The sequence below is a fragment of the Oryctolagus cuniculus genome, chromosome 8, assembly GCF_964237555.1.
Source record: "Oryctolagus cuniculus chromosome 8, mOryCun1.1, whole genome shotgun sequence".
NCBI lineage: Eukaryota > Metazoa > Chordata > Mammalia > Lagomorpha > Leporidae > Oryctolagus > Oryctolagus cuniculus.
In genome coordinates, this window is record NC_091439.1 from 99557528 (window position 1) to 99582261 (window position 24734).

A 24734-nucleotide genomic window follows, 5' to 3' on the forward strand; every position below is an offset into this window, starting at 1 on the left:
CTGTTGTTCTTTTGTTTTTTTGTTTCACTGTATTAATTCCTTCTGTTGTGATTTTTAAAAATATAGTGCTGGAGTAGATGTTTGCCTAATGGTTCAGATGCCAGCAGGACACCATCTCCCCACAACAGAGTACCTGCGTTCATTTTCCAGGTTCTGGCTCCTAACTCTGGCTTTCAGCTAATGCAGACCCTGGGAGGCAGCAGCGGTGGCTCAAGTAATTGGGTTCCTGCTTTCCACATAGAGACCTGGATTGCATTTCCATCTCCCCATTGTGGGCATCTGAAGAGTATACCTGCAAATTGGAACAATCTGTTTCTCTCCCTCTCTCTCTGAAATAAAAGTTTTTAAATGGAGATATAATTTCAATTTGACTGCCTAAATGTTTTGATTTTTTTTACCTTTAAAATTTATATAAGGGGAACAAATTTCATGTATTTCATAAACAGTTTTAAGAGCATAATGATACTTCCCACCCTACTCCCCCTTTCTCCCTCCCTCACTCGCACCCTCCTTCCTCCTTCTTATTTTTCCTTTTAATTTTTACAATGACATACTGACACATTTGTTTAAAAGACTAAAGTTACATTAATGCTAAAATTAAAGTTTTAATTTTAGAATCTTTTATTCATTTACCTTATATTACCTCTCAAGCATTTTTCCCCAGTTCATATTTATTTTTATCTTGAGTTCACTGGCCTTATATTTAAAGAAAAATTCATCTCTCCACAGTTTAAGACCTACATATATTACATATACTATTTTGGAGTTACAATTACATCATTTGTTTACATTCAATAGCATATCCCTACCCATAGATGTCAGTGATTTTGCACATTCTAATCTTTAAATTCTTATTTTTTATTTTTATTCATTTGAAAGACTAAGATGGGGAGAGAGGGGGAAGAAGGGAGAGAGGGAGAGAGGGAGGGAGGGAGGGAGGGAGGGAGAGAAAGAAATTGATTAGATGTGCTGGTTCACTCCACAAATGCCCACAACACTGCATTTGCTTCACAGCCATTCCTTAGCTCTATTTCATGCATCTGTCTGTGATATGCAAAAATTCTTCTAGCAATTTTTTAAGGAAAAATATCTGGGTGTGTTCCTTTGAAACTACACAGGTCTCTGGCTGTTTCCTCCACACGTGAACAATACCTTTGCTGATATAACGTATTTGAATTGCAATCATTTTTCTACTAGATCTCTATTGACTTTGCTTCAATGTCCTCTTGAATTTATTGTTGCCTAGAAAAAAAAATGAAACCCCATGTACTCCTTAGAGAAAACACAGTACAGAAATTTAACAATAAAGTAAATGAATAGTTTACTGAGAAATAATTTATCAAGGGAGAACTACATCCTGCTTTGAGGAGAATAAGGGTGACAACATTCAGCCCTCTCACGCTTGGAATATTTCAATTGAAAGATTTTATAAAACAGGTTGAATTCTAGTTAAACTTAAAATGTCCATATTTAAAATTCTTCAGTTCCATTTCTAACAGACTCATAAAACATGTTCAAGGGTCTCCATTGCATTGCCAACCACAGAAACTAAATTAGGTGTAAGTTACAATGTACAACAATGCACAAGCTGTATCAATTTTATTCTTAACAGTCTTAGGCACATTCTTAAGAATCACATGATTCTATACGGTTCTGATACAGTGAATCATTTTCTCCACTCCTTAGCCAACTGTATCCACTATCAATCATTTCAATTCTTTCATTATCCTTTAGTATAACACTGTATCTCTAAGTTACACATACATACTTCAGCATCTTGAATTTTTAAACATTTAGACACTGCTGATTTCATTAATATAAAGTTTTTAGTTCTTTTTAATCATTTCCCTCTATAGCCATCTTTCTCCATCCTTCTAAAACTCCTACTTATCAATTTTTTATTATATCCACACCATTTACATTGTCATTACTATGCAAATGTCATTGATATGCAATTCAAGATGTCTTTTTCTTTTTTTAAAAAAAAGATTGATTTATTTGGAAGTCAGAGTTACACAGAGAAAGGGGAGAGGCAGAGAGAGAGGTCTTCCATCCCCTGGTTTACTCTCCAATTTGCCGCAACGGCCAGAGCTGGGCGGATCCAAAGCCAGGAGCCAGGAACCAGGAGCCAGGAAATTCTTCTGGGTCTCCCACATGGGTGAATATAAGACATCTGGAGAACTTGCAAAATACATACTGTCTCCCTGCTTAATTTCATTCAAGTATAATTAACATTTTTTTGAGTTTTTCATTTCAAAGGTATTTAACTTTCAAAAAACTCTTTTTGGGTACCAGTCCACTTTTACGCCCTGTTCCATGGGTTATTTGGAGCCTAGTAGGGGATGAAGGCTGGCAAGTCTGAAGTTGAGGGCACTGTTTCTAGGATGTCCTCCATGATTTCATCTCCTAACATTCAAATCCTTGTATAACTCCCTCCTTGAGTGTAGACTGACCCAGAACTTTGTGTCTGAGGCATAGGCAAAAGTTATAGAAAGTAAGTTCTTTAAAAATATTTAATTGAGAGAGAAACTAAAGAGAGAGGAAGAGGGAGGAGGACAGGAAAGGGAAAGGGAGAGGAAGCTGGTGAGGGTCTGGGAGACAGAAGAAAGAGTCTCCTAACCACTGGCTTATTCCCCAGATGCCTGCAATAGCCAGGATTGGGCAGAGACTGAAGCTGGGGAGCAAGGGACTCAATCCAGGTCTCCCACTGGGTGGTTAGAACTTAATGAGCCACCACTGCCTCTCAGTACTTGCATTTAGCAGGAAGCTAGAGACAGGAGCAGAGTCAAGCCTTGGACCCAGGTACCGCAAAATGGGACAAGGGCATCTTAATCACTAAGCCAAATGCCCACCCTCAAGGATATCAGCTCGGAAATGAGACAGGAAGAGGTGAAAACTTCCATCTTGCTTGTACACTCTTTGATCATCTCAACTTCTTTGGATGAAGCATGACATAATGTTGAAGAGAACCACGTGGCAGGGACCTGAGGACAGCTTCAAGGAGTCTACAAGGAACCAACTGTTGCCAACAAAGTAAACCTGGAAGTCGGTCCTTCACCTGCACAGTCTCCAGGTGACTACAGTTCTGTATAAAGCATTCATTTCAGACTTCGACAGACCAAGAACCACAGAAGCCAGGTAAGCTGTGCCCAGTTCCTAGAAATTAGGAGCTGACTGGTTTGTTTTACAGCATCAACCAACTAATAAAGCCAATGCTTTCAGGATGCTATTCTTATTTTAATTCTTCCTGATATAAACTAGAACAGAGGCTTTTTTTATTTTCCCTTTTCCAGAGACTAAAACCCCAATGTTGGGTGAGATGAGGAAGAGGATCCTGTATAGAACCACATAGATTGGGACCAGAATCTGAAAATCCAATTCTGATTAAAACATACTGTTAATTAACATTTATTTTTTTATCCATTATTCTATGTCAGATTTACCTTATGCCATAAATTTCAGAGCTTTCTTGGGACATACAATAAAAAATCAGATTGCTGTTAATTTTTCCACCTGTTGATTTAGGATTCCACTTTCTGGGATCTTTTCATTATTTACAATTCATCCATTTGCTCCCCAGCTTCCAAAATGTTTTTCTGTTGTTTCTTTTCTTTCCTCCTGCTCTTGTGATTTTGTTTTAAAAATATTTTAACAGACATTTGGTAAATAGGGATCACAAAATGTATTTAATCACTGCCTTTATGTAATACAAAAATTCACCCATATGTACTTCACAATGACTTTAAGTAAATATGGAAGTTCACACTTAGTCATGTGGGGTTAAGGGTCCATAGGTGTTTTTAGATGGTTCTTTTTAATTTTTACATTTTAATATGTAAATGTCAACTTTGGGTTTTAAATTTCATATTTAAAGTATTTGATCTAGATTATACAGCCCTTAGATTGGTTTTTCATAATAATAAAAGTTTTAACTTACCTAAAGCCATGAGAATACTCAAAAAATGGGATTTCAAGTAAAAGTCATGATACAAAATGACTACTATTGCTGATTTTTGCTTTATAAGTGCTTTTCCTTTTCCTTTTTTTTCTGAAAAAGAAAACCCTTTGCAGAGAAATAAATATGCTATTTTCCACCAATGTACTTGGATAAACCAAGTCAAATCTGATGCCTACATGTATGATGATGTTTAAAAAGAGATCTGTCTCCATTTTCCTCAGACTAGCCGCTTGGCATTTCAAAAGATAAGACGTACTGCTCAGCTTGAATGAACTCAAAAATATCTCTGGAAATGTATTTGAACTCATCTTTTGAAATGTCACTTTGGGACCAAGTGATATGAGTTACTCATTCGGATGCTGTAATACAAAGTGTTAAGAATCTGAAACAATTTTTTTTAAGTGATAGAATGAGGTAGAATATATTTTGAGTGAATCAAGGACATGTAGATTGCTGTGGCTATTAGTTCGTTAAGATACTTTGATACTATTTTGATTTTTGAAATTATACAAGTGGCTTGTAGAATTTATGTATCAAGATATTCATTTGATTTTCTGTTAACATTTTATTTATTTAATATTTCACAGTCTATTTCATTTCAGTGTTTTATATGCATGTTGATTACTTTTCTTTTTATTTATTTTTCTTCTTGTTTTCTTTTTAAGGTGATTTATTACATAATTGGGTATGATTCATCCTGTTTTTGTTGGATAATTTGGGGTTAAATAGCCATGACAGTAACAACGTAGTTTGAAAACTGATGATGAAAAGTAGCTTACCATGTAGCCTAACAGTTGCACTCTAGAGAATTTATTCCACAGAGTTGATGACTTATTTTTACATAAGAACCTGTATACAAACGTTCATGGCAGCTTTATTTGTTGTAGCCCAAAGCTGGAAACTACCTGAATGACCCCAGTGAGTGAACTGGTAAAGAAACTGTGGTATATCCTAACCATGAAATACTACTCAACAATAAAAAAGGAACTAGTTATTGGTGGACATCAAGAAAACTATGGTGAGTGAAAAACTCATCTCAAAAGAATACAACAGAATTCTATCTGTGGGACATTTATGAGACAGTACAAAATGGACTAGACGTCTCCAGGGACTAGTGAAGGGATGTGTGTGTGTGTGGGGGGGTGGTTCACAGGTGTGTGGGTATGAAGGAGCAACTTGAGGGAATATTGTAGTTGCTATGGTTTTGATGATTTGGCTCCTGAACTCAGGCAGGACTTCATACTCCAAAGTCCTAAGGATATGACAATAAAAGGATGGAAACTTAGTCCAATTATGTTGTGTAGGGGCAGGGCCTTTGGGAAATGATTAGATTGGATGAGGTCCCGAGGGTGCAGCCCTCATGATTGAATCCTGGTGGCTCTGCTAGTGACTGCACAGACATCCAGGCAGATGTTTTTTGCCATGTGATGCTTTGCGCCACTTAGGGACTTTGCCAGCAAGAAGGCTGAAATCAATGCGCCTGCCTGATCTTGGACTTTGAACCTTCCAAATAAAGAGCTAAATAAACCTTCTCTTCATTAATTAGTGGCCTCAGATACTTCTTTACAACAACAAAAAAAGCTGTTACCTTAGTGATAGCAGTTTGACATCCTGAGTTTCCTAATGATTTAGCAAGGCTACACATGTGATAAAACTGCATCGACACATGTGTACACACACACACAGGAGGATGTGTATAACTGCTGAGATCTGAATGAGCTCTATAAATTATGCCAGTGTCAATTTCTTGGTTTTGATTTTATGCTAACACTTGGGGAAATTTAAGGGCCATGAGACTTCACACATTTCTTTGCAACATCCCGTGAATCTATAATTATCTCAACACAAAATGTTTACCAAAAACTCACTTGAAGCAAAATAATTTTGACAGGCAAACCCTTAAGAGAAATGGTGATGTTGCAAAAGCGAGTCCCATTAGATTTTGAGGGATTTCCTCAAAATGCTCACATCTAGTCACAGTGCACTGGGAGGACAGCAAAAGCTGTCGTCCCAAGACCACTGCACTGTGCAAGTCTGCAGGGGAACTGTGCACACAGGCCCCTGAGAAAGAACTTGGAAGTTGTTTTGTTGTTAAAAACACCACAGGGGGAATTTCTATTCTGTCTTTTTTGGCATTTTTGATTACTCTTTGTAAACATAGAATGGAATTTGATTCTAAGGTACAAGTAATCTTGGGAATATATTTTGTAAAGATAAGGAAGAGGAAGATATTTTTGTTCTGGAAGAAAATCTTCTGTTTAATGCTTTAAGTTTTATGAAACAACATACTTTTAATTTTTATTAACTTTTATTTAATAACCAAATTCACATGTAACAATTAGAACTATTGGTATATTCCAAACCATGGTTTGGATTTGTGATTTAGGATTCATACTTTAGGCCCTTCTTTCAAGAATTTTTAATTTATTTTCTTTTCATTTGAAAGGAAGAGAGACAGAGACAGAGAGATGAATGGATGGAGATCTTCCAACCACTGGTTCACTTCCCAAATACCTGCAACAGATAGGCCTGGGCAGGCGGAAGCCAGAAGCCAAGAACTCAATCAAGGTCTTTCATGGGGGTGGCAGGGACCGAAGGACTTGAGCCGTCATCTGCTTCCTTCCAGGCACATTCATCAGAAGCTGGAGCAGCAGTGGATAATCAGTCCTTCAACCAGGCACTCCAAAACGGGATTACAAAATGTGAACATCACAGGAGGAGACTTAAATACAAGGGCAAATGCCATCCCTGTGCCCATGCTTAGGCCTTTATTGTGTGGTGTTCTTCTTCAGAGGCCCTCACTATTGCTAGTTTAATATATTTCTACCACACAAACAAAAGGGACTTGCCAGTGTCTTCCGGGTAATCAATCAGCTGTAATATAAGCCACCACCAGCATTTTCACTGACTTTACCTTACCTCCTTCAATCACTTTAAAATAATAGGTGTTTGTCCTCTATGGAGTTTTCTATGGTTTTGTAAAAGTTAAAAAATTTGGCAAGGATGAAACATGAAGGAAAAAGTACTGTTTCAAGAAATGGCTCCATCTTGAGACAGCAAAACTAGGGAAGTTCTCTCTGGGATTTGGGAGTAGTGATGGCTGTCGTCTGTGAGTACAGCCTCCTTGGGAGAGACCAGCAAGGAAAGGTTTCCTGAGGAAAATGACTACGGAATCTTCTGCTTGGTGGTGGATGTTACGGATTGGATACAGTTGGAGTATGTGCCCCAAGGGTTCATGTGTGGAAATACAATCCCCATTGTGAGGTGTTAAGAGACTGGGCTCAATATGACTATGGTGTCCAAATTGGGGGTGGGGGGCCTCTGGGACAGGATTAGAATCATTTAAATTCAACTGGGTGTGGCTCCCTTGATTGAGGACTAGAGCCTTTATAAGAGTGGTAGGGGGAGGGAGAAAAGCAGGTAGAGAGAGAGAGAGAGAGAAAGAGATTAGAGCAGACATATCCCTGTACTCCCTGTCTTTGGCCAAAAATGCCTGGTATGTTATGGAAGTCTACCAGTAAAAACCCACTTGATGTGGCTCCTTGGCCTTGGACTCAAGAACTGTGATCCAAAATTAACCTCAACTCTATATAAGTCACCAAGCTTCAGGTAACTCATCATAGTAACGGCAAATGGACCACTGCGGTTGGGGTTGTCGGAGTTAATGCTGAGAAGGGAAGGATGGAAGAGGGAGGAATCCAGGAAGATGCACAGCAGAAGAGCACGTGAGGAAGCCAATCTCTGTGCTATCTCAGACCCTGAATCCTTAGCCATGCGATTTCAGGAAGTCAAATGCTAACTTTATACTGATTTTCTGATCCAGCCTTCCTCTCTTTGTATATATTTTAGGATAATTAGCTATTCATAACCTACAGGTGTAACAGGAACGGTAGAGGGAGATGGTCAATTACGAAGTAAGCAGCAAGAAAACAGGAGCAGAACTACGATCAATCAAGTGAGGGAGCTGGAGAACTTAGACTTCCCTGAGACAGGAGGCACACCAATGAAATCCTGCCTCAGAACGTTTGCAATACATGGAAGTGCGGCTGTGTCACAGAGAATGACTAAGTCACACAGTTGCTTCTCACCATTTTCAGTATAAGGGCAAAGGCCCACTGAATTAAATTTTATTTTAACAATATATGGTAATAAAAGTTTTCATTCTCTTCTTCTTTCTACAATTTTCTCTTTCCTCTTTCTTTTTCTCTTTTCCTTTTCATCCTGTGTGTGTATGTGTGCAAGGGTTCACACACCATTTCCACTAGAATTTTTTACTTTATCTTATATAAAATGCAAAAATTAAAAGTGGAAAATAAATGCAAATTATCCACCAGTCATATTCAAATTATATTAATGGCATACCATTTTCCAATTTAAAAGAACTTTTCTTCTCATTATGCCTTTATAATTTGCTATTTCAGAGTGACCTTATTATGTACATATGCATTCTCTCAGGCATTTAAATGAATCCATAACGTTCTGTTTTATAGACAGACTAACATATTTAACATTTCTAATTAAAAAGTATATTTCTGTCTATTAAAGTAGCACTATGGTTAATCTTTTAGGCCATTTTACTTTGTTTTAATTAATTTAAATATATGTAATATATATAGTTGCTGTATCTAAAATTAACTAATGTGAAAAACAACAGAAGATATTGTGAAATCACTCTGCAAAAAGTATTCCAGATTTGCATCTCACCAATAGAATAGGAGAGTACATGAGTTACCACTGCTTTTTTCCTTTAATTCTGTTCCATAATCAACAGTGGTATCAAAAGCCCAGTTGAATATTTTCCCTCTTTTACTTATGCCATTGAGTAAATGTATGTGTTCCCCATCTCCATGCAAACTATGGCTAGTTATATAATAAAACATCATCAATGAATGGATCAGCTAAAAATTTCAAATCGGTATACGTACTGAGTTTAATTAACCTACCTCTGAATATGTAAAATGTCCCAGCTTATTTTTCACTTATTAGCAAGTACCTTTGGAGTCCAGCAGATGGGCTAGAATAAACAGCAGTTATTCTGACAGTTGGACGGCTTCAGTCTTCTCTCATGTGCACACTTCTTGTACTTCTTCAGTTCCACGAGTGCTGCTCATTCCAGTGCTTATGGCTTCACTCACAATGCCAGTTGTCCAAGACGCTGGAGACACACCATGACCACAGAACTTTCTGGCAAGTCAGAAACTGCAGCAGCCTTGGCTTCATACTTACTGCAGTGTCTGCAATACCAGCACATGGATATAGCAACGGTTAAAGAATAAATCAACATCAACAACCACTGCGGTTCTTTGGCTCACTGTAATTTCTTTGAACATCTTGTTTCTCCTTTTTTGCCACAAAACTTCCTATTAATAATCATGAGTACTTTGAGGATTTCATTCTGTTCTCAGCATTCATAAAAATAGTGATTTTTATAAGAACATGTTTAGTGAGTGAAGTTTGCAGTGACTAAAATCTCAATGTATTGTTAAGGAAATAATTTATATTTTCAAAACCTCATTAATTTATTTAAATGTTATCAACTTGTCATTTTTAATTAAATGCCCAAGTGATATCTGATTAAATTTAAGTAAGATTTAATTTTATGACAATAGGAGGATATGTGGGTTTTCAATAGAAAGAAGGGATTCTAATACTTCAGGAATCAAAATTTTGCTGGACAAGGATTAAAATATTTTATGTTCAAGATTTCTTAAATAAATGTTTGTCAAAATTTACCTTTGGATCAAAATAATGATCAAAGTTACATCACCAAACTTGTATTCTCTTAAGCAAATCATGCACCTGAAAAATTAAATTCCTTAGGGCATCTGATAGTTTTACTAGGGTATCTTATAATTTCTCATGTAAAACCCATTATGGGTTAAAATTTTGCTTTTCTTATTTTTTTTTCAGCAAGTATTCCCAAAGAGAGAATGTAGCTATGTGGTAAAACATTTGAGACAATTGTGTAAAAAACTGCTATTATATAGTATCTTAGGGTAAAATGCTCTGAGGTTTATGGAGTTCTCTTTACATTATTACAAACAGTATTGCTTATGTTTTCTACCAGAGTTGACATGATTTTGGGGCCATCTGTTTATGCAACAATTACTGGGTCACAGACCTCAATCTTGTTATTGTCTTGATTTGATCTATTGTTTCCATTGTATATAAACAAATGTGTGCATGTCCTTGTGTACAAGAAACAATTTTTTTCTCCAAATAGTGTTCGGTTATGGTCTTCAGTTTCTTGTTTTCTCCTGCTTATCTGCCTTGCTTTATATTTTTTGTTTTTAATAACTTTTGCATTTAAATGGACTTGAAAACTGGAATATTTCTATTAATTGCTTCCAACAATGCAGAATTCTGGGATAGTCTTTTTCTCACCAACTGATTATCAACTTTATTTCTCGCTTCTGTTATATTAGTTTCAAATAGCGTCAGGGCCACGGGTCAAAGTTTCCAGGACTTATCAGCTGTGAGACTACTCAGGTCACCTGACCTCCTTTCCTTGATTTCTTATCATTATAATTACATCAGCATCATGGCTGAAGTGCTAGCATTAAGAAAAATATCTGCTGTAAAAACATCTCCTAAGACTTCACACAGAATAAACTCTAAGTAAGTGCTAGCAAGTCTTTCTATCAAGATAGCATTTGTTCTCATTTGAATGCAGTGAAGAGATGTTTTGGTTTATTAACATGCTGAATTTAATAACAGTAGTAAAACTTTTTATGCAGTTAGTGAGCTCAAGATGCCTTATCAAGGTTACTATGAATATCCTTCCTTCATGAAAGTTTGTTAATAAAGCCACTTTCATCCTTTGAGTCCATGGAAGTCATCTCAAACAATTAGAAATGCAGCCAGTAGGACATCCCAACTGACACCAATACCATAACCTTTAGCTGTGTAAAGAAATAAATATGAAAGACGAAAAAAAATACCGAATTTTCAAGCAATGTCATGGCCCTATAGGTGTGTGAAAAGGTTTACATGACAAAAATTAGCACATGACCGCGTGTGCAAGATCTTCTTTGCCACTTAGGTCCAACCTGAGCCATCATCATTGCCTTCTCAGATTAACTCTCCTTAGATGAAAAACTAATTTTAATTTAGTTGCTGTCACTGAGGCTTCATTAGACAGCTGTTATTCATTCAAAGATACGTGATAACTGTTAAAAACCACAATGAGAACCATCGATGGCATTTAAGGTTGAGAATAGAAAAGGTTTGTACATTACATATTCTTAACCACTTAACATGTCAGCAATCTTGGGTTCAAGATCACACAAGAATGACATAAGGGACCAGTGTCCCAGGGTTTATTTAACATCCTTGATTTAAATTATTTTGGTTCCTTTACATATACCTAGAGTTAGACAAATTTTTCCAGTTTTCCATTCACAAGGTTTTGGCATTGCATTGACTGATACAATTCATAAGCGACAGATACCTGGAAGAGGAGAAATAAGTCACTTTTTGCTGGGATAAGAAAGCATTAACCTTGAACGTCTGACTCTCCTTGGGCATTGGGCATGAGAGAGGAGGGGTGTGTTTGTGTGTGTGTGTGTGTACGTGTGTGTGTTGGGGGCAGATGTTACATATTTTTGGAGAGTGGAGTTGCTGTAGAATGGAGTGGCAGGTACAAAAACCAGCGACTTCAGAGGAACACTGAGCTGGAAATTTTCATGTGAAATGAAATAGAAAACCCGCCGAAGCCTTTTGTAGTAGAAATCTTTAAATTCTACGCTGAAGCAATTTGAGTATTTTATAGTAAATAACTGAAGATAGATATGCAGGGGAGTAACACAGAAATGCAAAGAACATGGAAGAAAGATCATCTCCTTGTCAACTGATGAGAACACTGAGGCCCACAGAAGTAAAGCAACTGGCCCAAAGCCCCATTAAACTGCCTCTGTCTTCTATTAGCTTGATTATGTATTCCTAGTCTTTAGATATCTTAGTTGGTATTCTGCTTAGATATTTTTAAGTAACTCAACTATAAACGGGAGGGGGGCAGGCTTACATTTTGAATGGTCCTCAAATAGAAACATAAATTTTTAACTTTCCATTTCCCTGTGAGGCTTTTTGCCAAACTCAGAGACTGATTCCCTGCCATTTCTCTACATTGGCTTCATGCATTTGGAGCACATTATAATAGAAAGAAGCTGCTTTCAGATTGCTGGTGCCAAAACATTTCAGGGGGAAAAAATACATCAAAGATGAGTTGCCACCTCTTCACACAACTGCATCACTGTTGCCTTATTCTCTCATCTCTGTTGCAAGTATTTAAACGGAAAACAAATGTCATCCGGTAAGGATGGTGAGAGACTCACGCACAGCGGAGCACAGGTCTGAGTGTGCAAAGCTGGCGAGCAGCCCTTTCATTCGGTGAGATTATGAGTGGCAGTGGTGACTACCTCCCAAATTACGTGAGATCTCGCTCTTCTAAAATCACACTTTTCTGTAGATGCTTTCTCTGCAGCCTTTTTGTTTGCTTGTTTAAGGCCAGTGTACTAAAATTGCCTTCCAGGTGTATGCCTTTGAAAGACAGAATGAGCAGATTCAGGGGAAAAAGAGTAAAGCGAGAGAAGGTATTGAAGAGTTGAAACACAGAAAGTTAATGTCCTAAGCTATTTTTCTTAATTACTTGTAAGTCTCTCGATGCAACAGAACACAAGCAATTACAATCAGCCAATTCTTAAAAGCCCTGGAATTATCTGACCCTTGCTAATTTCACTGAAATTAATTGCCTGTATCTGCATATCATACAGTTTCTAAAACACTAACCCATTCTGTCCACGGAATGAATGAATGCGCTCATCATCACATTGGTCCCTGGCATAGTACAAATCTCAGCACCAGCTACTCCGCCTCCCCCGCGACCTCAAACAGAGCTGCCGCCTGTATCCTTAGATATTGGGCCATTGAGTAATTATTGCATCCCAGCCACCGAAAGTACCGGCAGGAGAGAAAAAGGGTCAGCAGCAGGCAGCGACAGCAGTGTTCAAGAAACTGGCCAGAAACCCGCGGCGCTGCGGGCGCGCGGCGACGTGACCGCCGGGCTGGGGACGCCCCGAGCCTGGGACGGGCAGCGGGCCAGGTGCCAGCCCAGGGGCCCGCCGCTCCCGGGGCTGAAGCCCGGCGCTCGCCGGCGTCGTCAGGCGGAGCCTTCGCCCTCGTTCTCCGCGGAGGAAGACGCGCCGCGCCCGCAGACAACACTCACCCGGGCAGCCTGCCGACGCCTTCGCTCCGCGGGCAGGGGGCTCCGGCGGAGGGCGGGGAGCTGGGGAGGGGCGGAGGGCGGGGTGGGCGGCGCGGCGCGGGGAGGCCGCGGAGCTCCCGACACAGCAGGAGCGCGCCGCGGCCGCGCAGTTTCCGCTTCGCCTTCGCAGCCGCGCACTCGCCGCCTGCCTGCGCGCCGCGGGCGCCGGTGCAGCTCCGGGCCGCGGCGGCCGGCTCCGCGCTCCCTCGCCGGCTTCCGGGAACTCCCGGGATCTTTTACCTGCGCTCGCCTCTCTCCGGGTGCTCTCCGACTCCCTCTCCTTTTATTCCTCGCCACCCTGCTTGCCCCCCCCCACCCCTTTTTAAATTGGGGTTTTGGACTTAGGATGACTTGTCTCCCTTGCCCTCGTCCATTTTAGCCCTGAAGACCGAAAAGGACCCTCTCTCAGTGCCACTGGAAAACATCATGACGCTTAAAAAAGTCTAGAGAGGCGGCGGCACGGGACGCGGGACCCCCGCGGGCGCCTTGGCCCCGCGTCCGGGACTGCACGGACTGAGAACTGGGATCCCCTCGAAGCCCTGCGCAGGGGGCACGAAGGGAGCCCGACGCAAACTTGAGCCGTCTCGGCGCACCCGTGCGTCCCGCATTTTGGAAGAGCCGCCGCGTGCCGCGTGCGGGAAGGCGGAAGACCCCCGCGGGGCGCGTGGAGGAGCCCCGAGCCTCCTTCGGTCCCTTCGCGACGCAGGAGCCGGTGCCCGGAGCTGCGCGGGACAGGAGGGAAGGAGGCTGGGAGAAGATGCGGGGCTCGGGGCCCCGCGCCGCGAGAAGCCAGCGGGCGCCGGGCGGCGGCGGCGGCGACACCTCCAGCCCCTCTGCGTCCCTGGCCGGCTGCTGCTCCACACCTCGCATGGCTCCCCTCTGGACGTGCCTTCTCCTGTGCGCCGCGCTCCGGACCCTCCTGGCCAGCCCTAGCAACGAAGGTAGGAGACTGGGCGTGGGGACCGCGGCGACCCGGGGCGGAGGGGCGAGGCGGGGCCTGGGAGTGAGGGTCGCGGCGCGCCGGGCGCCGGGAAGGCTGCACCTTACCGCCCGCCGTGCGCGCTCGCCGGCCTTGGCGCTGCCTCTTCGCGGTCCCTGGCTGCATTGTTTGACATTTGCCACGGGGTGCTGGGCGAGCGACCTGCCCGCGGACAGGGGTCGGCCGGGGGCCTGGGAAGTCGGTAGCCAGGCGGAGAGAGAGTGGGGTCTGGGACCCTCACCGGGAGGTTGGGTGCGGCTGGGTCTCCCGGAGGGCGCCGGGGGAAGTGGCGTTTCTGGCTGCAAGGAATGGGAACTGTTGGGAGCTCAGAGACAGGGACCCCGGGAGCTGTGGGGCGTTTAGAAACCGTTATGAGAGGCTCGGGATGGGAAACGTGGTGGGCGAGGTTGGCTGGATGCTCCGCGAGCCGTTATGTAGGGCATCGCCAGCTGCTCTTCCAGGGTGCGTGGCAAGTGCTGTGATTCCTCGAGGGTGGAGGGTGGCGAAAGGAGAAGTAGCCCCGCACTGCCGGTGGTCTTCTCTTCGAGGGGCTCCTTGGCACTCTCACGGCGCGAAAGTGGGGCGCCGCGGGAGGACCAGCGCAGGGCCTGGGGTGTCGCTGCTGGGAAGTTGCAGCTGGAATCCACCCGGGCTTGTCTCCGGGACGGGAAGAGACCCGCTCCGTCCGCCCCGCGCAGCTCTCTCTCTCCTAGCCCAAGCCTGTGTTCGGGACCCCCAAGGTTGTCCTCTCCGCGCTGGGGGAGAGTAGGACCCGGCGCGAGCGCCAACACCTGTGTCGCGCCCCAGGCTCCCAGAGCGGTGCTCGGTGCTCGGTGCTCGGTCCCCGTCCGCCCGCAGCCGTGCGCCCCAGGCCCCCAGAGCGGTGCTCGGTCCTCGGCCCCCGTAAGCCAGCAGCCGCGCGCCCCAGGCAAACCAGAGCGGTCCTCGGTCCTCGGCCCCCGTCCGCCCGCAGCCGTGCGCCCCAGGCAAACCATAGCAGTGCTCCGTCCTCGGCCCCTGTCCCCGCAGCCGTGCTCCCCAGGCTTCCAGAGCGGTGCTCGGTCCTTGGTCCCCATCCGGCTGCAGCCGCGCGCCCCAGGCAAACCAGAGCAGTGCTCGGTCCTCGGCCCCTGTCCCCGCAGCCGTGCGCCTCAGGCTCACACCCCGCCTGCGTGCGGGTCTCGCTGAGCTCCGGGGCTCCTTCCTCGTGGCGGGAGGGTGCGGGGCGGCACCCCGTCTCAGACCGCGGTTGGCGCTGCTGGGAGCGGTCAGCTGCGCCCCCCCACCCCCGACAACTCTGAACACCCTATCCCCGGGGCTAGAAGGCTGGGGTTTGGGCCTGGGTCGGTGCATGCGAAGCGGGAGGTGCGGAACCTTTCTGAAGACATTCCTGGCACTCCTTTGGGGCAGGGGCCGTGGGCCCGGAAAGGTGGAGCAGCGGTGGCCCAGTGGTGGGTGCCCTCGGGACTGGCAAGGGGACGGCATGGCGCAGGGACTCGGAGCACCCAGCGGGAGGGTCAGGCTCCCCACTCCCGTCCCCAAGGCGGTCACATTCTCGCTGGAGAATCTCCCCCTTCCCCAGCGCGCGCGCGCTCACACACACACACACACACACACACACACACACACACAGGTTTTCTTTAAAATGCGTCTCTCGTTCAAATGCCCTGCCTATTGATGTCATCTCCCGGGTTCAAGGTGTTTTCCCTTCCCGGAAAAGTTGTGCAAGTGTTTTCTGAAGCCACAGAGCGTTTGTGACGTCGCGGAGAAATCCCCAGGATTGCTACAGGGCCAGGGGTCTTTTTGTTGCAAGGGGCGCCCAGGCGTGGGTGCAGGCGGCTCACTCACCTGGCCTGCAGGCTTTCTCCAGGTGGGTGGGCAGGTAGGTAGGAGTGAGGGGGAGTCTCTCCGGGCTGAAGTGCGTTCTCTCTGGGCGGGTTGGGCAGAACCTAGCCTGGGCGGTGAGGGGAGGGGAAGGGGCCGAGGAGATGGAAGCCAGCTGCGGGTGAGCAGCAGCCCCGGACTGCTAAGGTGTTGCAAGGTTTTTGGCACCTGTAGGCTGATGCCTGCCTCTCCCTCAGCGGGTGGAACAGGCAGCCGAGCTGGGGCGACAGGAAGCTGGGGGTTCAGGGTGGTGGAACCAGAACGGAGGGGCCGGACACCAAGGCATGCGTGATGTCCCCGGCGCATTCGGTGACACGTCACTATGTACTTAGTTGGAAATAAAGTCTTTATTAATACTTGTGGTTCTCATCTCTGCCCAGCAGTTTAACATCCTTACGTCAGTGTCACTTTTTTTTTTTATTTCTGTTCTGTGGAATCTGCATTCGTTCTGTTTCTCAATACTAGTGTCACTTTACACCGAGTAGCAAAATATATTAAAATATAAGGAGACTTTTTTTTTTTTTAATTTGTCTCAGGATGAGTTTTTCAGTTTTTGTTTGTTCCTGCAGGAACTTTGAAAGGTCAGGGACAGAGTTAAGTGTACACTGAATTCATGAATAGCTTGAGCTCATATATTGTTCTTTCTGTAGTCTCTAGGTAGGTAGTGGTTTTCCAAACCGTTGTGAGTATATGCATTTATATGTAGGAATAATATGTGGGCTCATTTTGTGGGAAAAGTTTTTTTTATGAAGATAGAAATAAATGTAAACTTACATATGTAATATAACTCATTTCTAAATTTATCTTTGATTATCATAAACAGAATTGAACAGAAGATAAACATATCTAGAATCTTGAAATGATGTTGAAATTTATTTAAAATATTAGAAAGTGTTGAATAGCAACAAGAATAAAACTTTTTATCCAGAATTTTAATAAATGTATAAGTACATTCTTAGTTGTGTTAAGTTGGGCATAAACACTTCCATGCAAAAGAAACCTTTAATCTATGATACATAGACTACACATTAGTGTGAGTAATTCAGAAAGATTTTTAGCAAGAGACTTGGCCCAGATTGATCACAAAGGACACATATTATTAGGAAGTGTATCAACAAGTGAAAATTTTAATAGCTCTAATTAGGGGGCATGTCCAGGGCTATGAATTTTGGAGGTGGCCCTGAACTTATTCCGTAACTGCCACTTTTTGCTGTCTGGAGATATATTTGTAAACAAGCATTATTTGACAAGTGCTTTTCGCAGCAGGGACTCTTGGCCAATTACTGCTGAACAGCTCTGCATTGAAAATGATTCACCCGCAGTGAATCCAGCTTGAGTCACTGAAGCTGCAGTCAGTAACGTCCCAGCAGACAGCTTCTGAGGGTGGTCAGCAGTTTGCATTGGAAAAGTCCAGGTTCTGTCCCCCAACATGCTGCAGCGTTCAGAAGGTGGTACAGAAAGGTTCTGAGAAAAGAAACACAGCAATCATAAAATGGTACACATCTTCACTGGAAAGGTAGAAAAGAAAAAGAAGTTTGGGTTAGGGTCTCCCCTGTTTTATAATAGAACTGGGCCCATAAAATAGATTGGCGGACATAATAGATTTGTAAAACTAAATGGCTTCATTTTGTGGCCTTGTCATTCTGTTGTAATTCATTTCCTTTCAGTTAAGTCCATGGACTCCACAGAAAAGGGACAGTAAAATCATTCCCTCACTGGGACATTACTAACAAGAAAAGAGAGCCATTACCCCCTTTTGAATCTTAGATTGTTGGCACCAGACGAGACCATGCAGTTTTGGCTTTTTGCTTAATAAACCATGACTGGGACGGGGCGGAGGTGGGACGGGGTGGGGTGCTGGCGCTTGATGTATTAAGCTGTTGTTTGAGATAGAGATCTTTTCTGGGTGTCAGGGTTTCAGGTAAGGTGGTTTTAGTTCCTCATGTAACACAGGTGGTGGGCAAATCCTGTATTTACACACTGGCGATTTCTCCTTGATTGAGAATGTTCTTGCAATGTTTTCACCTAAAAATCCTGTTAAGTCTTTATTCCAAACCACAAGGGATAGAGTTGCCCAGGGAGGGAGGAAGATTCACATTTTATACTTAGAAATGCATTATTTACCATTATTTATATATTCCTGTGCTCTATAGAAGGTGACCATTTAGAGCACGTGGCTTTTGTTTCTTTACATAAAAATTTTGTTTCTTTACACCGTGACACACAGAACTTTCTGGAGACACAGGTCTTCCCAAACTGCTTAATTAAATACTGTATTTATATTGCCACTGTTGAGGAAATGACTCCGCTTGTGTTGATTGAATCTACCTCTTGAATCTCCTTTGTTTGGAGTGTTTTTGACTGTATTTGCTTGAATGACTACTTAATTTTGCTTTCATTTGGAAGAAACCTTTCTAGGTTTCATTGTAAAAACAAAGTCTAATGTTTGCTATTATATTAACTGTAGCTGTTTTTACTTTTGTGCTTTGAATTCACAGTACTTTTGAAAAGAAAAATACACTGTATTGTGAAGAAATGACTACTGTAAAGAGAATTGATAATTCTTTTATACATTGTTTTTTGATTTAAATGAGCAGGTGTAGTCCATTGTACAAGTGAATTATTTTAAGTTAGCGGAGGTATCTAATTATTTGGAGAGAGTTACGGCATTTCAACAATATTAAATTAGCTTTATAGTGGTTTTCATGAAACATCAAGCTGTGCGTGCTAACCATTGAAAATTTATTGCAGTATTTATTTGCCTTTTTGTTCTGAGAGTAAATCGTGATTATAAAAGCAATATGAGAGCTAAAATGTAAATTGTTATCTTAGAGACGCAGGGTGATTCTTGCTGTTATATCTCTGGTGAGTATATCTCAGTAGGAGCAGAATAGCTCCTTTGATATGCTGCACTGGGTAAATACAAATCTAGATATTTTATCAAAATATATATAATCAATAGGATAAGTGGAAATTTCCTCAAAGAGATATTCTGGGCTGTTGTATACATAGACACACCTAACAGAGTAATTAATCGACATTAAAAAATTCATATGATCTCTCCTGGTCTAATCACACGACATGTTTCTATGGGTGTGGATATAAAGGTAGGTGTAAAACAAAGTTCTAAAAACTTTGGAGCCACAGATTGGAATGGTTAATCTTTTAAAGAGAGAGTTTGATAGTAATGTACATCTTAACCAACAAAATGTGATTGTGCAGTGAGATGCATTACATACAGGAAGCAGATAAGTAATGGTAGATTGTCCCATGCGTTGACAGTTTTAAAGCGCTATACAGCAGTTGGAAAACTGGAAGATTTGATGGTTATTCTCTGTGAGCAGCTTGTATGAATTACTGGTTTCATTGAAAAAATTCTTTCAAAATAGAAATGACCCATTTTTAAGTATTTTGGTTTTTAGCTTTCAAAGCATTTAGATGATATTTTGCCTTTTTACTTTTCAGCTTTTCAGACATTTGTTTTTTAAGAGTTAATGAAATGGTTTTAAAGTGTTTGAATAATGCCAGATGAATTGCAGTGTAAAAATTATAAATTTGGAAGAGCAGTTCATTTTTACTAACCCATTTTCACATATACATGGTTATTACTGTAATGAAAAATTTTCTCAAAGCATCACTAATGCCATAATTATTCCAAATGAAGTTACAAATAGTGGTACAGACCTTCCTGACTATTGAAAGTTGCGAAATTTATTTTGATGTTATAGATTTCACATACAGAAGATCTATTCGTACTAATTATTCTTATGATATAAAAACATGGCTCTAACTTAAAATTCTTTTTATAGTTACTATATGGACTATTTGATTTGTGTAAAACATAAATTCAATGAAATTCATGAGAAATGGAGATTTTTAAGTTCTCTTTTATTTCACTATTATAAAAATTCTTGATATAATCTGTTGATTCAAAGAAAAATTAAAAGTTCTGTGTGATACAGATTTGAATTGTGTTTTTTGTAATGTGTAATAATTTATAGTCTTGCTCTTTTTTTGTTTCTAAAAACTCACATTTTTCATCTAGTGTTCCTAATGAGAATCCCAGGTGTTACAAAGTCATAAAATAAAACTATAATTTACTGTGTGCCCCACTTGGAGTTTTTAAAAGCTCTAAGGTTTGGTATGATGACATTTATTAACTGCCATTTAATGTTAGTATAACTTCTTCAATTTTTTTAAATCTTTAGCAGTTTAAAGAAACTAAGAATTCTTTCTACTATTGAAATATTCCCAGAAAATCTTCAGAAAGCCGTATGTTTTGCCTTTGGAGAACCAGTTAGTTGTATTCCACTTAAGGCAAACCTGGCAGGTTCTGTTCCTAATTTTCTGTAGTGCTTCTTTTAGTACAGGACGCACAGCCTATGTATGCAGCCATCAGCTTGTGTATTATTTTATCCTGAATCTTCATAGAAAATGCGTTATAAAGAAACTACACAAGGATTTCCAAATTTTGGTACCAAAACAAACATGCCTTTTCTTTCTATTTTCCATGAACTTTTGGAGCTCCCCTCCGATTCCTGATAAGTGATTACTTAAACCATGCAGAGCACCCAGAACTTTGTTGAGTGAGCACAGGTAGAGTCTGGGTTGTGCCTTCTTTCCCTTGCGCTTCCCGGTGACTTGCTGTTCCTGCCTTCAGTTGTTGTGCTTCTAAGAAGCCTGCCGTACTTCTGCTGGGAGTGCGATGTCTGCCTGCGGATGTGTTCTGGGGTGTGTGGAAAGATTGTGGTGAGGGTGGAAGAAAGGGTGGGAGTGGGGTCAGATTGGCATCATCACAGACATTTTGTCTTTTTAATATTTTTATTGATGCATAGTAGTTTTATAAAATCAATATTAATAAAAGTTTTGTTTTTAGCTTTTTTTTTTAAAAAAATACCACACACACATTTCAATCTCACATTTGTTTCATAATGGTTCTGAAGATAAAACATTCTGGCTAAGAAGCAAAATAGCTCTCTGGTTCATCTAGGTTTGTATAACCAGGTGTCTTACCCTTCTCTTTCACTGAGAAACCTTATAATTTTTGTTAACTTTTATTTAATGAATATAAATTTCCAATGTACAGCTTATGGATTACAATGGCTTCCCCCCAATAATGTCCCTCCCACCCACAACCTTATATTTTTTTGAGATATGCCACACACTTGTGGTGTTCAGCAGCCCGCGGGTGAAATAACTGGGATCAAGGTGTTTGGGCTGGTTCCTCTGTTTCACCTGTAGGAAGGCTGCCCAGGCTCTGTCTTCTGCAGCCGTTACTTTGTCTACAGCTCTCCATAAACTGGGCCCACAACACTGTTAAGTAATGATTCTGTGTGTGTGTGTGTGTGTGTGTGTGTGTGTTTTCCAAGAGCCAAGACCTGAGGGCTGAAATATTTTGCATATGCTTTGTGAGAAAATGTTCCTAGTTGGAAACATGTTTCAGGCTAAGTATTGGAAGATTTAGAGAAAATACAGTCTGTTCTTGTACTCAGAGATGGATAGTGTCTTTTTTCCCTTAAAATAATGTCACACTTATGTTCATCTGTCACATCTCTCTCCTCTCTCTCCTTGCTCCTTCTCATCTCCACAAAGTCAAGGGGAGTTAGGTGGGTAAGATCCTGAGCTGAGCCTGTTACATTCCAACACCATCCAGGAAGTAGGCTTTAAGATGAGGTGTTAAGACAGCGTTAATGATCCAGTCCTTAAAGAACAGATGGTGGCTTATTTCAGAAATGTGAAGTACAGGTTAGCCCATCTCTGCCACTTTTGCCCTTCTTACAAGACAGCTCACTTACTTGCCCTGGCTGTCCTTTCCATTCCAGGATGCTTGTTAATGTCTTTTCTAGGGAAAGACTAACTCAGCAGGTACGTCCAGCTGGCACCAGCTCAGCCCAGCAGTCCACAGCAGGAGCTTGCTCCGTGAGCCAAGCTCCTGCTTCCCCCTAAGCGCTGGGCTTGTCACTAGCAGGAAGGTGATAGAGGCTGCCCTGCCTGGTGCAAGATGACAGTGGACCCTGCTCCTCCAAGCATTGAGTGTAGGCAGTGGAGTGCTACAGTGCTCAGCCTCTTAAAGCGGTGCAGCCAGCCTTCTGAGACAGGAAGTGCGACTGAGCACTGGAGAACTGTGTCAGAAGAATAGAAACTATATCTGCTTTCAAGTCATCATATTTGATTTCTCCTGAGGGAAGGGAGGGGGTAGCAACAGAACTAAGGGACAACATTCATCTTGCAGATTTAGAGTCCTGTGTTTGATTTCAGCCTGGGACATAGGGAGAGAATTAGGTTCTATGGAATTACAGAAAAATCAGCAAGAAAAACAAACAAAAACTGGCTTTGGAATTCCAAAAGAAACAAATACACGTGCTCTTGTTTTTGCCAATTTCCCTCATTTATTAACTTTGAAAACTTTGACCTTTTTTTTTTTTTTTTTAAACGTCAGTGCATTTATCTGTATTCTAATTGGCAGAGCACCAATGTAAGCTGTGGAGGGGTGGGGGAAACCTGGACCTGCAACTGATTAACAATAGGTGCAGCCCACGTGGGTTAACACTGCTGGCTGTATAAGGGTTGGGCAAATCCTTACATTGTTTGAGGGAACATCCTTAAGCAAAGGAATCTGTTAATTTTGCAGATTTAACAGCAGTACAGATTTTGTGAACTCTTTGGAGGGCCCTGTAGCTTCATTTTTTGCTTCACCATAATTATGCTTCTCGTGGGGTAATACAGAATAGGGAGGTTTGAAGATCACGAATTCAACTCTGCCCCTCCAGTAGTTAAGATGGAGATGCTATGGCATACCCATAGGGTTGCTGTGAAAGTGAAATGATGTGTTTATGTTTATGTTGTCTAGTAAAATTCCTACAGCTGCAAAAAAGGCAGTCCCTGTCTTTTTCCCACTATTATATATAGAGTATTTGAAATATGACTGCACAGTCACTGATCTTCATCTTCCTTGGATTGGATGAGTAAGGGGAGTCTGGCTGGGAAAGCAGTCTAACAAAAGGAATTTCTTATGCAGATTTTCCACTGGGCTTTCCAAGCTCAAAATCAACCACATGAATTGTCCTAATTTTCTGCCAGAATGCCTCATTATTTAGTACTGAATATTGGTATTTGATTAGTAAATAAGGGGAAAACCATTGTTACAAGGAGCATGGACTGTAAATATTGCTTTTTGCCTCAGCTCCTCCCAGGTAAGTGGATAGAGGGCAGATATTTATGTATTAGCCACAAAACACATCAAGCAGTAACACATTAGGCAGTATATTCAAGTATTTTGTGTATATAGTTGTAGAATGGGATGGTGTTAGTTTTATTTTAATATATATACATATATATATATATTTAACAGGCAGAGTTAGACAGAGAGAAAGGTCTTCCTTCCGTTGGTTCATCCCCAAAATGGTTGTTACTGCTGGCGCGCCGTGCTGATCCAAAGACAGGAGCCAGGCGCTTCCTCCTGGTCTCCTATGCGGGTGCAGGGGCCCAAACACTTGGGCCATCCTCCACTGCCTTCCCGGGCCACAGCAGAGAGCTGGACTGGAAGAGAAGCAACCATGACAGAATCAGGTGCCCCAACCGGGACTAGAACCCGGGGAACCGGTGCTGCAGGCGGAGGATTAGCCTAGTGAGCCGTGGCGCCGGCCTATTTTAACAAATATTTTAAAAAATAGGTATGATGACTGTATATATATGTGTGTATATATATATGTATATATATGTATGTATATATATATGTATATGAATGAGAGGGAGAGAGAAAGAGACAGAGACAGAGAAAGTCATTACAGTGACCTGGAAGATCTTGCTGTGTGGAAAATGTGGAGAAGCAAATCCTTAGACATTTCCTGAGATATCTGACGGTACAAATTGACACCTCTGTGTTCAGCTTGAAAAATTTGTGTAATCATGGAGTTGAAAGGTAACTTTTATTTGGAGCCAATCATTTTGAAATCCACACTTTTTTTTGATAATATACATTTTCATGAATTTTTGAAGACCCTCATATAAACTAAGTAAACTTGCCTTAATTCCATATTTTCATGACCATTTTGAAATACGCTTGCACAGTTTTTTTTTGATCTGTTCAATTATATGCTGTGTTTAAATATTATTTGGAGCTATGAATCTTTATCTTTTCTAAAGTGTTTTTTTTTTTTTTTTTTTTTTTTTTTGACGGGCAGAGTGGACAGTGAGAGAGAGAGACAGAGAGAAAGGTCTTCCTTTTGCCTTTGGTTCACCCTCCAGTGGCCGCCGTGGCTGGTGCGCTGCAGCCGGCCGGCGCACCGTGCTGATCGGAAGCCAGGAGCCAGGTGCTTCTCCTGGTCTCCCATGGGCTGCAGGGCCCAAGCACTCCTGGGCCACAGCAGAGAGCTGGCCTGGAAGAGGGGCATCCGGGACAGAATCCGGTGCCCGGACTGGGATTAGAACCCGGTGTGCCGGCACCGCAAGGTGGAGGATTAGCCTAGTGAGCACCAGCCATCTTTTCTAAAGTTTTAATATTTTATGAGGAATTATGTTTTTATGGAGGCAAGCATACTGGAGTTTAAGTAACTTTGGAATGCATTGTATTTAGATCTGCTTGTACAGTATATATGAGTGTGTGCTCATGTGTCCACTCACCTATATGTAATGATTGGAGCTGACATTGA

The 24734-nt window shown here is 42.1% G+C and overlaps 2 protein-coding genes across 14 annotated transcripts in view; one reads left to right on the plus strand and one right to left on the minus strand.

Moving 5' to 3' along the window:
* Positions 1 to 1296: 1296 nt before the first annotated feature.
* On the minus strand, positions 1297 to 15766 carry LOC138843394 (unconventional myosin-XVB-like). Its single transcript, XM_070047228.1, has 3 exons — positions 14268 to 15766; positions 11325 to 14149; positions 1297 to 9192 (listed from the first exon to the last, which is right to left on the minus strand). The coding sequence occupies exon 1, from the start codon at positions 15682 to 15684 to the stop codon at positions 14764 to 14766; it is 921 nt and encodes a 306-aa protein (XP_069903329.1). The 5' UTR covers positions 15685 to 15766; the 3' UTR covers positions 1297 to 9192; positions 11325 to 14149; positions 14268 to 14763.
* Positions 13978 to 24734, plus strand: part of EPHA5 (EPH receptor A5) — a 368448-nt gene continuing 357691 nt past the window's right edge. For 12 of the 13 annotated variants that reach the window (XM_008267805.4, XM_008267806.4, XM_017347528.3 and 9 more), the window contains exon 1: positions 13978 to 14161. In XM_008267805.4, coding sequence (XP_008266027.3) covers positions 13978 to 14161 — 184 coding nt within the window. Of the gene's footprint in view, positions 14162 to 15872; positions 16070 to 24734 lie in introns of those variants that run through there. The other variant, XM_070047227.1, reaches the window with a different exon arrangement.

Coding starts and splice junctions, on each gene's coding strand:
- LOC138843394 (XM_070047228.1), bottom strand. CDS start 15,684: ATGCCGTCCCCTTGCCAGTCCCGAGGGCACCCACCACTGGGCCACCGC.